Below are 12529 nucleotides of genomic sequence, written 5' to 3'. Positions count from 1 at the left end.
AACAGAAACTGATGGGAAAGAGCATGCTTGAGATTCAAATTTTTGAGCAGGACGAGAGATTGAATAACCATTTGAAAAATGTGCCACAATGAGAATACCCTGAATGCAAATTTGATGGGAACATAATTGGTCAATCTGTATGAAAACTGAACGCCAGGACAAGCATTTTGCTTTTTGTGCCATAAAGAGCTTTACAGTAGTGGCTAACGTGCTAAATAGGACAAGGAATTGAACCAGGATGATTTCGAAGTTATACAACTCCAAACTGGTTAACTTTAGAATTTAAGGAGGGACAACGTGTAGATCACTGGTGGGAATTGTTGCTAGATATCCATGTCTATCAAAGATAGGCATATCTTTGCGAATTTTCTTGGCTGAAAAGTAGAATCTACTTTCAATCTCGTGAGGCATTATTGTGTATATTATCAAAATATTCTTGGCGTGTTGGAATTCAGTGTAAAATAAGAGTAATTATTTCATGATGACCGTTTGGTTTGTTACGGCTGCTTATGGAATAAGAACTAATCTGAGAGAACACAACAGCATCATAATTTGTGCAATCAAAAATCCAGTCTACAGTACAAGTGACATAAGGCAGGCTCCTAGCTTTTCTTCTTCTCATAATCAAATTGTCTCAAATGGATGCTTTTCTGTAATTTTGTATTATTTTCACAGCTGAATTTTTCAATGCAGATTAATATTTTATATTTTATTTATGTTTATGTGTTCACAGATGCCTGTGCATATGTTCCAGGCTTGATACTTTGATTTTTAAAACCAATTAATTATTTAGTGTCAGATACTTCATATCGTGTTGTATATACAGTATATGTTGTACATCACAGATAGAAGGCCTCAAGGTAGATTAGTTCTGTAACTGAATTCCCTTCTCTAAATAAAGTCATTATTATTATTATTTTTATTATTATTAACTCCCATTTCTCTTGCCTTGGATGTCATATAATTACAACATCAGTATAATTGTTTTCATGCACACTTAAATATCACCTTGGTTTAATTCATATCCATTATTTCTTTGAAACCTACTGAAATGTCTGAAACACTAAAAAAAAAACAGTAAAATAGTATATAATGATCAAAACTTTAGTGAAATCTTAAAAAAGTTTTAGTCAATTTTTGTGTGAAACCTCACAAATATTTCAAAGAAATTTGAGTGAGACTTCAACATAATTTGAATGAAAGTTTTTGTCAAAATATTTGTGAAATCTCACCAAATTTTAAAGTGAAATGAAAAATACTTAAGTGATGCCATGCTGGATTAGATTTTGTATGCAAGAAAGAAAATGGCATTGCCCCTTAGGACAAGAAAAACCTAAACCTTATTTGATAATGTCTGTCAAAATAAAATGTATGATCCATTTTAAATATTACTGTGAATATTTATCATTGATTCCCAATAATGTCTAAAAATCATTAGGCAGTTTGATAGAAATCTGAAGAATATTTTTTATGGTTTAGGCAGAAATTGCAGGTATTTCCATCTAATTAGGCAGAAGTAAAGATTCCGCCTAATAACAGTAATTTACATATTTCGAGCTATATTCCACCCTGAATCTGCCTAAAAGTGATAATAAGGGGAATCTAGGCTAAATAAGCAGAATAAACAGATTCCACCTAGTAATAGACGGACTAATTTGTATATTTTGGGCTGTATTCCACCCTGAACCCACCTAAAATTTATAATAAGTGGAATCTAGGCTTTAACCCTTTACCTCATAGAGCATAGTGACAAAGTGCAGCACACTATAAATAGAACACCTGTTACCTAGTCGACAGCATATGCATAGGTCTGCCTGTGAACTGTTAAGCAATGTAGTGTATGTTACGTTTAACAGCAGTTTTAACCAGTTTACATTTTTGGTACACATCTATGTGGAAAAATGTAAGAGTAAAGTCCGATTGTTATAGCTGTGTAATTATTTTTCATGGAAGAATTTTTTATGTGCTTCAAAATCAAGAGAGAACTCGTTCACCGTCATGTCAGTGAAGCCACGTGACCAACCGTAACTGCCATTTCTGATACTTGAAACTTACAAGGTTTATGTCTGCATCTACATCACTGTCATCTGAATTTGATAATTTATACAAAACTAATTGCTGCCTACATCAATATCAGAGCCTTTACCTAAGTTATTGAATCTTTCATAGTTGTTACTCTAATCTTGAAAATTTTGTACGTACTGAATGAAATCCGCGACCGCCATTTTGGAGAGTGGAGATTACGACCCGTTACTTTAAATAGCAGATATCGACCAGTGCGTACATAGCGACCACGTGATCTGACATAATTGTCTTTCGCAGAAATGAATGTAGTATCTAATAGGGGGGTTTTCCCTGAAGGTGGCACTACGAAAACCAGCTCAAAATGGCTGATGTTTATAGCAGGCATCAAAAGGCGCTTCCACGCGAATGGGGTACAGGCATCAAAAGGCGCTTCCATGCAAATGGAGTAAAGGCATTTAAAGACCCTTGCATGAAGTAAAGGGTTAAGTGAAATTTGCTTTAAAATTCCACCTGGAATCTGGTTAAAGTCAGGGCAGAAGTTTTCGTACAGGTAGCACTGGGGCATCATGCCGCAGACACATAGCATGATGTTCCACCCAGTCACATTATCCTGACACTAGGCCGACCAGTCCTAACACTAACCTTTTAATGCTGAGCACCAAGCAAGGTAGCTATTAGTACCATTTTTGAAAGTCATTGGTATGACTTGGCCAGGGTTGGAACCCACAACCTCCCACATGAGAGGTGGATGCTATAACCACTTGGCTACCAGAACAATCGCCGTTTAGAATAGTGGAATTGCAAGCATAATGATCGAAAAACAAACAGTACTTCCAGTCATCACCTTAAATTGAGGTGTTCATTTCTCTATGACTTTCAATGACCATGTAAACCCTTTATTAAGAAGTAAACATTCTCTATGCATCATAACTAGTTTACATTAAATACTGCAAATCAGAACAAATGAAACGGAATCCTCATAATTGCTACAATTTTGTGTAATATAATCAAGACTATTTTCATCAGAAAAAAACCAGATTAAGGACACCTGATTATGAAGGATAACAATTATCAATCTGTTACTTGCTTTAATTTTCAACCTCTATATCAAACAACTTTTCATAAAGGACAAACTTTTTTCCATGTTCCTTGAGCGTCCTTTACATGAAGGTTTCAATGTAGCTTTTTACCGGCATAGTTATTACCTTTGACAGTAAGAATTGCAGCTGCCCTTGCTTCATCCAGACCATTAGATACAATACAAGTGTAGACTCCAGAATCACGAACAATTGTTCCCGAAATAGTCAGGGAATTATCCATAAAGTTTTGCGACATCCTCTGATCTTCTGTGGAGATTTCCTTTCCATCCTTCTCCCATGAGACTACCAGATTACCTACTTCATCTGTATCTGTTGACCCAGAACAAGTGAACTTTCCTTCATTTCCAGCAATAATTTCCAAATCCAAGGGAATGTTCTCAATGCGAGTACGTCCTGTATAAAAAGAGACAAGACATTTTTAAAGTACAGTCAAATACATATATATATAAGCATAAGATATGGATAAGTCTGTAGCAGGGGATGGCCAACTAGAAAAAGCTAACAGGCAAAAAGACATAAAAAAAAGGCAATTGTCAGATTATCTTTTTATTTGCAAATCACAAATGATTAAACAAGACTTGTGTAACACTTTCCATTATCAGGTCTGATGATAATCTACCTGCATTGTCTCTTCAGTCAGGACTTCCTTTGAATATTTGGATTGCCATGTGATAACAAAGTATTTTTCAAATTACTCCTGCTACATATATATATACATTTAATCATGTACATACATACACCATTGACCTAAACAAATAATGGGACACTAAAAATTAATTACTTTTCACCCTGTCTAGATGTTTGTGATCAAAGGAAAACTATCAATCTTCCAGTGAATACTATCCAAAAAGCTAACCCATTTTATACTAAAGCCCAATCAGACAGGCACTTGTGTAGAACTGATGTGCATGACTGCTTTGTCTCCCTTTTTTAACTCTCCAGCAGTAAATATAAAAGAATCCTGCAATCACATGTTATCTCAATGTAAGATTGATTTTACAGTTATCAATTTGATTCATTCATTAATGAGGCCATAAGTCTCAAGGCAAATGGCCAGTTTTCATTTATATCATTACCTTTATTTAAGAACTTCTTGAACATGAGCTGTGGAGTGTGTCAGCTGCCTAAGGAGAACACTTTAAAGTTTTTTTAGTTGACAATTAGGGAAATGAAAGCAGTTTCATGGCTAGTCAACTGACTACCCACCAGTTTTGAGCACAGGTAAAGTATTCCTATGTACAAGTTACAACTTGAAAGTGGGGAGGGGGGTCTGGCTTTAAGAAAAACTTGCTTGGTGTCTGAAAATTTTTGTATTATTTCAAATTATTACAAATTCTGAAAATATTGTGTACAAAAACTTTGATGATCCAACTATTTAGGTTAATAATGACACACATTCAGACGTACACACCAGGGCCCCAAGTGCTCTGAAACACTCACTTTTACCGAACACTGTCATCTCACCTGTCTAAATGGGTTCAAATCTCAGGCTCAGCCAATGTGGGTTTGAGAGAAAGCTTGCCAGTAGCTTCCTGTGGGTCAGTTATTCTTACCTGGGTTTTCCCAGGTTCTTCCTCCACCAATGATTATTCTGGCCACCATATATAGCCTATCATGTACTGAAAATGGCATTAAATGCAAAACAAAACAACATACATACCAGTCAAGATACAGCTTAAAAGTACATATACTTAAATTGGCCTAGATTTTGGTCAGCTTAAGACAGCTATCATCTTGTCAAAGCTACCCAAGGGATTCTATTATTCATATAGAAATGTAAACATGTTAACAAGTTAAAAAGTACACCAAGGTCACAAATCTAAGCAAATGACTCTAAGAAGACATACTTTTGACCTGCAGCTCACAAGTAGTTGAAGTAACGTTGGACTTGTACATATTACTGGCCTGGCATTGGTATATCCCAGCATCTGCTAGAACCACATTCTGAAAAAAGAAGAAGCATTTACTCAAGCCACATACCAGCAATAAATGCAGTTTTTTCAATGGTGCATACTGTGGGACTCCCTCACTTCATTCTTTTACATACTATTGCAATACTTTTATTTTTACCTGTGGCAATGCAAGTCAGTAAGAACCAAGGGAAATCTTGTTTTCGATTTATAACTCAATTTTTAAACATGTAAAAAGATAATGCCACATGGGTCCAAAGAAAACCACAACATTTTGAGAAATCCCTGATCTACCAACTCTTTGATCCAAATGGTCATCAGCATCCACACTAAACTAAGAATAAACGTTTCAACTATTATTTTTCACACTTTTATATGAAATTTCGGGAGCAATGCCATGATCATCTATTAGAATTCATACTTAATCTCTTCATCAAAATGATAGCAAACTTTTACAAGTTATTTATCATACTTTTAAGAAGAACATTTCTTTGGGGTATATGAAATTTCGAGAACCATGCCACTATCATGTTATATCCAAATCTGTGTTATATATATACAAGATGGGACTCAAAGATATTACACAGGTTTAAATCTCCTGGAGAGTAAGGATAGATCTAGCACCCCAGTCTGAGTTTTTCTTTACATGGCTACTAAGTACATATACAGTGCAAGTGCATACAAACAGAAAGACAGATAGATGGATACTATTCGGATGTCAATATTTTCCAGTTAAAATCCAGGGGTTTAATGTATAGGCATTGTGGATGTACCAAGACAGAAATGTCAAAATGCAAATCTGAAGTTGACTTTACCCAGTATATATATGTATTATTATATAGTGGGGATTTATAAGCCAGGGGCTAAGTCACTGGAGTTTGGGACAAAACCAAGGGCCAATGTCAGCTGTGTATCATGCCTGAAAAATCACTTCCTGGATTGTCTATTCCATATACGAAATGTTTTATAAATATATTTTGGTATTATTTTCACTTTTTAATTATATAAACCTTCTGACACCTCCCTAAAGCCCAAGTGGGTCAGATCTATAAACAAAATGCATGTCACCACTTTATATCATGTTCACCAGATTTTGTAAATTTCTGTCCAAAACACTAACTGTCCTAGCCTGCCTGGCACACGTACACATGAATGGTTTAATGGAGGCAAACACAATACCGCTAAATGTTTTTATTTTAAACATGTTATGCACATATTAAAAAACACTGTGCATAGTCTAAGTTTAGATTTGGACACTGTAATTTACTAACCTCTATTGTAAGACTCCCCGATTCCTGAATGGTGTATCGACCACCTGTAATAAGACTTGATCCTCGGTACCAAGTGATGAGGGGATCTGGTTTGCCACTTGTTTTACAAGTAATGTTAACAGTCTTTCCTTCTGCAACCTTCAACATGGGTGGTGGTGGCTCAATTATTGTAGGAGCCTCAGCTATAAATGATGAAATATTGTTAATTTCTTACCCAAAAATTCTTTCTTTTGAATAAAGTTATTAAAATATCAAATTGAAATGCAGTAAATTCTTTATAATCCAACTTATTTTTTACCAACTATTGCTAAACTGTACCTTAAATTTGCTTGTCTTATTTCATGATCTTTCTCACTCATCAATTAAGTCCAATAACTTTAAATCCCAATGTACAGTTTTCAGAATACATGAAAACAACCACCCACCACTGCATCTTTGGAAGAGTTCACTGGGGTTAAAACAATAAAATACCAAGAGGGAAGAGCTTAACTGGTAATCAATCTGAACAAAATTGTGTTACACTGCAAAACTCAATAACAAAATCTGGAAGCAAAAAATGTCATGACGCAAAAAATCCAGATTGTGTCACACACACACACACTAAGAAAATGGATAAAAAGCCTACCTAAAACATTTAAGTAGACATCAGAAAACACATAGCCATGTTTGTTGCTGGCATTACACTGTATATTCATATGATAATCCAACGTCAGATTCACAAAGGTTATGTTGTTATTGTTTGGTTTCTGGACATGTGGACTGCTATATATTCTTGGATCTCGCACATCTGCAAAGAAAGGAAAGAATGGAGTAAAATTATTTCTTCTTTTGAAAAAATTTAAAAGCTTGATATAATAAAAACAAGAGTAGAACCCATAAAACTGCATTTTTAGATAGTCCAATATTTTTCTTGTTGCAATATATCTTCAAAGAAAGGTTCAATGACTGACGTTAAAGTGCTGAAGAGCAGAAATTGATACACTTCATGTCTGTAGTAATCCATGTGAAAAAAATCTTATTGTGTTGTAAAGTTGAAGTCAATACACTTCAAGTCTGTAGGAATCCAGGAAAAATCTCTGTTGTCTTTAAAAGTAGAAGTCAATACACTTCAAGTCTGTAGGAATCTAGGAAAAATCTCTTTCGTTATCTTGTAAAGTTGAAGTCAATACACTTTAAGACTGTAGGAATCCAGGAAATAAAATCTCTTTAGTTGTCACATCCTTCAGTTTTTATGCATAAAGTCTAATTAAAATTAAGTGATTTTTATCTGAGTGATCAAGTTCACAAACTATCCAAGTTTAAAACAGATATCATTACTTTTGACCAAGATGCAACTTTCACTGACTAATAAATCTCTAACACATGTGAGATCTGGTTAAAATGAAACTATTTACTAATACTGATATTTGAATATCCAGGCTGTATCATACTAACAACTTCAAAAGCTTAAGAGCACAAAACAAACAAGAAATACACTGATATATTAAAGTGTCAGAGGCACTCCAAAACGTTAGTCTGGTTACCTGACCAATTCCAATGAATCTAATAGGAAAACCAGGATCCAAACCAAACCCCAGACAAGCAAATGTCCAGATCCAACTCCAAGAATTATATTTTCACATTTTTGGGTAATATTCACTATTCATTAAGGGTAATTCCAGTGAGGCTTATGGTAAAAGTGTAAGGATTTGCAAGTCAAGATATTTTGTGAACAATGGAAAACAAATTAACAATACCCGTGTCAGAATCATGATGATTTTGTTCACACATAATAGTACGCATCAAATGCCTTTGTGATCAAGACCAATTCAGCATGGATTTGATAATGTGGCTCCATCTGAGTGTTATAATACTGATCAAGTACAATGACTTCAAAACTAAATGGAAAATCTTACTCCAGTAGCATAGTTTATATTGACTCAATGCATCATAAACAAAGACTGTAAAAAATAAACTGACAGCTTGGGGCTATATGTTGAAAATTGAACTGTTCATGTTATTCTAACATATAAAATTTATTTCTGTTTAGAGTCAATTTGTATAAAATCATAAATATACTTCTTACCTAAGGCTCAGAGTTTCTTAATAACGTTGGCTGGGTGCAAAGAAGTCAGATCCAACTGACTCAGACCTGCCAAACTTAATGTGTCAACAGATCTGGGTTTATGCAGTTGGTTGGATTAATCAGTAGAACAAACAACATGGACCATGATCTGCCAGTGCACTATGTGCCATCAGATCAGGGTCTGTGTTACCTGCGGCTGGACCTAAGTTATAAGCAAGTATATACAGTATCTGGTGTTTACAAACAAATAAACATGGATAAATTAAAACATGTAAGGGTTGGGTGATCATAAACACTTACCCTGCAATAGAACACCAACGAGGTACCAAAATTACTCATCAACACTCACCCTGCAATCGAACTCCATCAATATACCAATAGTAGTCTGGAGTAGGAATCCCTGTGGCTGTACAAACAAATGTCGCACTCTCCCCAGTACCCACTTCTGCATCCTTTGGTTCTTTTACCCATATTGGTGCAGCTGGAAGTAAATTACAAGACTGCATGTGCCCACATATACTCACCTATAAGTTGAGTCTAACTGCAAATTGCACAAATCCAGATCTTTCATCACATAATGTACCAGTGTGTGACAGAATATCAGGGTCTATGTTGTTTGCAGTTGGACTTGACATGTAAATGAGTATATACAGTACAGAAATTTCTCTCAATGAACTGACAATCCAACCTTGCATATTAAAAGCATGCTTCCATTCTCTGCAATGTAAAGTTCATGAACATATTTTATATAGCAAAAGCCATATGCCATGAGGTACATTTTTTTTATTACATATAAAAATTTACTATATTAATCCTATCACATTGTTTCCTATCTATATAATTATATTTTATATCACAATAGGCCGGTACATTACTTAATGGAATACAGCTAAAATTCTATGCAGTATCACATTAAGTTTATACACCGAGGTAATGTCATTCAGTCACACCTCAAGCTTCAAGCATGGCTCTGTCACAAATCTGTAAATTATGGGTTGGTTTACAAAAGAAAAGTTTTCCTTGTAATGCCAAGTAAGACTGTCACAATTTTGTAAACTTATGATTGGCTGATGAAATTTCATAAGACATAATAATGATGACGACGAGATGATGTCATGATAAACAGTAAAGTCTCAGTGCGTCATTGTGATTAGTGTGCCTACTCTTGACCGAAAAGGTGTGGGTCTGAATCCTAAATCAACCCCAGTCAGCTACTGTGATGTGTCCTTATCAAGGCACTTTACTCATTTCCTAACCACTACACCTACTTGTTTTGCAGTGCTGCAAAACACCAAACCAAACAGTTTCACCGGATGATTGAGACACACCTCCTACATTTACATCTTTTCTTTGGCTGACTGAGACACACCTCCTGCATTGGCATGTGTGTACAAACTGAGGTTTAATTGTATCCTTTAATGTTTATAATGTAATTTTGGTTTGAATGACTGCAGAAAATATGTTTGGATAAATCCAAGATAGGACGAAATGTCTTTTATGAATTCTGCTTCCACCAAATTTGACCAAAGCATGCTCTATAGATAAATGTTTCTGTACATAAATTCTGAGATAAGGAGAAATCTTTCGGACTTTTCCTTTGATCAAGTTTGACTTTTGCTTTGATCAAGTTTGACCAAAGCAACTTCTAAAAGTGATCAATGAAGCTCTTTTTGCTAGACCCAAAATGGCATACATCTTATAAAGCAATGTTTGTCAGGTGGGTTGAATAACAATAACAGTGAAACGATTCCTGGAATCTTAAACTATGTTTATTAGATTTAAAATTCATAAAACCTGCTAAAAATGCACTAAAACTAATCTATTTACTACAAGCAGTTTATTCATGCATTCTCTCATAATACAATGGTCCCTCATCTTAGTAAGTATTTGGCTGCACTTCTAATAATGCAGACCCCTTATAATGCAGACAAGGTCACGTATTCATTAAATCAAACAAATTCTGTTTTATCACAGCTATAGAATTAAGTTTGCTCTTACTGATTTTTGGATTATGAGACCCTATAAGATGATTTTACATTATTTTTTATTATTTATAACATGATTTCATGTTAGTAAAATACTCTATTTTTGCGTTTGAAAGCATTTTCAGGACACAATCTTCTCCGAATACCTCAGAATATAGACTCCCTCATTTATAAGATAATTCACTTAAAAAACTCCCATGAACAGTATTATGAGAAAGCTGTGTATAATTTACTGATGCCCACATATTGGTGTTATAATGTCAATGCTTTTTTTTTGTGGGTATCAGTTGTCATGGTTGTGCTGAAAATGATAATGTGTTGACATATAAACATGAATTTATGGAAGGGTACTCTTACTGTATAAACAAACAGATCATTGCTTGTTGGGGTTTTAAATTAGTGGACATATCACTGCTCGTAATGGCATTTTAAATTTATAGACAGATCATTGCGTGTTTAGGTTTAAATTTCCCTTTGATTGGGTACCTGGGTAAGTGATCATTAGGACTGACAGGTACCTGATATAAGTTTTCTCTAACAGTGACAGCTTTAGTATCCATATACAAAGTAACATGACTCTATGGCCAACTGGACTTGCATAACTGACCTCCAAAAATTTTAACAATCGGGTTAATCTAGAGTGTGATCATATGTAAGGTCAGATGGATGAATGGACATGTACACAGACATCAAATGATCATTATGGCAAGCTTTTGACAAGATTACATGATAAAAAATATTCAATATGCCAGCTTTAACATAACATGGATGAATCATTAAACTCATCTCAATGTACCCACATGTCAAGTTTGGTTAAAATATTTGCCTGAACTGTTATGTTTACAAGTCTTTAGTAAATCGGCTACCCACGTTTTGAAAGTCTAATCTGCATTCTGTCAGAGTATTCTTGAGGGAAAACAGAAGTCATGTTTGATTAAAAAATTCCATCATGAACACATGATCCTGCTCACATGCCATTACAAATAAAAATCTCTATACAAAGCATTAAAAATAAAATGACCCATCCATACAGGTGACTAAAAATTTGACTTTGAACTTGGTTCCAAGGTCAAGTAGGACTGGTTCCCAAACTTGTCCTTAACAGTGGTGAGATATACAGGGTAAAAAGTTTAAACAAACCCTATTTCTAGTTATTAAAGTCATGGTATTTAGAAGCAAGTACCAACTGACTAATTACATCCTAAAAACATAACAGCTCATTAATAAGACCATCCATATACCAGTATGAATAAAGACTTTTTAAGATGGCAAGTCTAGATGTCTTGCTGGATATCAGATTTGTATCATTTCATTAACAGGTTTTAAAGATGGCAACCCTGGAAGCCTTGCTGGTTGTCAGATTTGCACCATTTCATTATAATTAATTACATTTCAACAATAGAATTTTGAGAAAATTTCATGTCAAATATAAATGGTAGCAATTACAAGATATTTAATATGTTCACTTGACAGTCAGATTTTCGTTTAGGACAAACTTTATTTTCATGTGTAATCTTTCTGTGAAAATTATATGATGAATATCCATTTTTATAAGAGACAACTGGGACTGTCAAAATGGCCATCTTGGCAGCTATGCTGGAGGTCAGATCTGCACCCGTTTCATTTAGGAGATACCATAGGAAATAAATGAGTGAAAAATCCATGTCAATCTAACTGTCCATTCATCTGGAGCAATTATCAAAAGATTTAAAATATAGTAGTTGTGGAGGCAATGCCCGAACTCATATTGACGCCATTTTCAACCAAGACCAACTATGTATCTTTAGAAGTATTGCAGTGATAAACCAATGTTAATACAACAACCAATTTAGAAGATGCAACAACTACCTTATGCAAGAAGCATGGAAGTACAAACCTGATGTCAATAAAACCATACCTTCTGGAGTCAGAAGCAATTACAAGCTTATAAAGAAGACTGGCACAGATCAGCACCATGGTGGTCATTTTAGTGTCTAAATCTACATCTCTGTTTTAAAACCAATCAAATATTGCAAAAGAAGCATCACGCGGATGTGACCATCCACTCATAAGGATTATTAAGAAGATTTTCAAGATGGCCATCATGGCATCCATATTGGATGACGAAAGAGTGTATTTACATTTTAGGACCAAGAAGACCACAGATTAAAGATTTAATGTATTTTAGATGGAG

General features: G+C 34.7%; 1 protein-coding gene across 4 annotated transcripts in view; it reads right to left on the bottom strand.

Annotated features, from left to right (window-relative positions):
• The window catches only part of LOC149788031 (neuroglian-like), a 101799-nt gene that overhangs the window by 70267 nt on the left and 19003 nt on the right, over positions 1-12529 (bottom strand). For all 4 annotated transcript variants that reach the window (XM_089974308.1, XM_089974309.1, XM_089974310.1 and 1 more), the window contains exons 9-13: positions 8721-8852; positions 6932-7093; positions 6307-6488; positions 4973-5069; positions 3231-3518 (exon numbers count right to left, since the gene is read on the bottom strand). In XM_089974308.1, the coding sequence (XP_089830434.1) occupies positions 3231-3518; positions 4973-5069; positions 6307-6488; positions 6932-7093; positions 8721-8852 (861 nt within the window). The remainder of the gene's footprint in view (positions 1-3230; positions 3519-4972; positions 5070-6306; positions 6489-6931; positions 7094-8720; positions 8853-12529) is intronic.

This window comes from Sinohyriopsis cumingii, chromosome 11 (genome assembly GCF_028554795.1).
Source record: "Sinohyriopsis cumingii isolate HCF-2022 chromosome 11, ASM2855479v2, whole genome shotgun sequence".
NCBI lineage: Eukaryota > Metazoa > Mollusca > Bivalvia > Unionida > Unionidae > Sinohyriopsis > Sinohyriopsis cumingii.
This window is presented reverse-complemented; position numbering and strand designations above follow the sequence as displayed.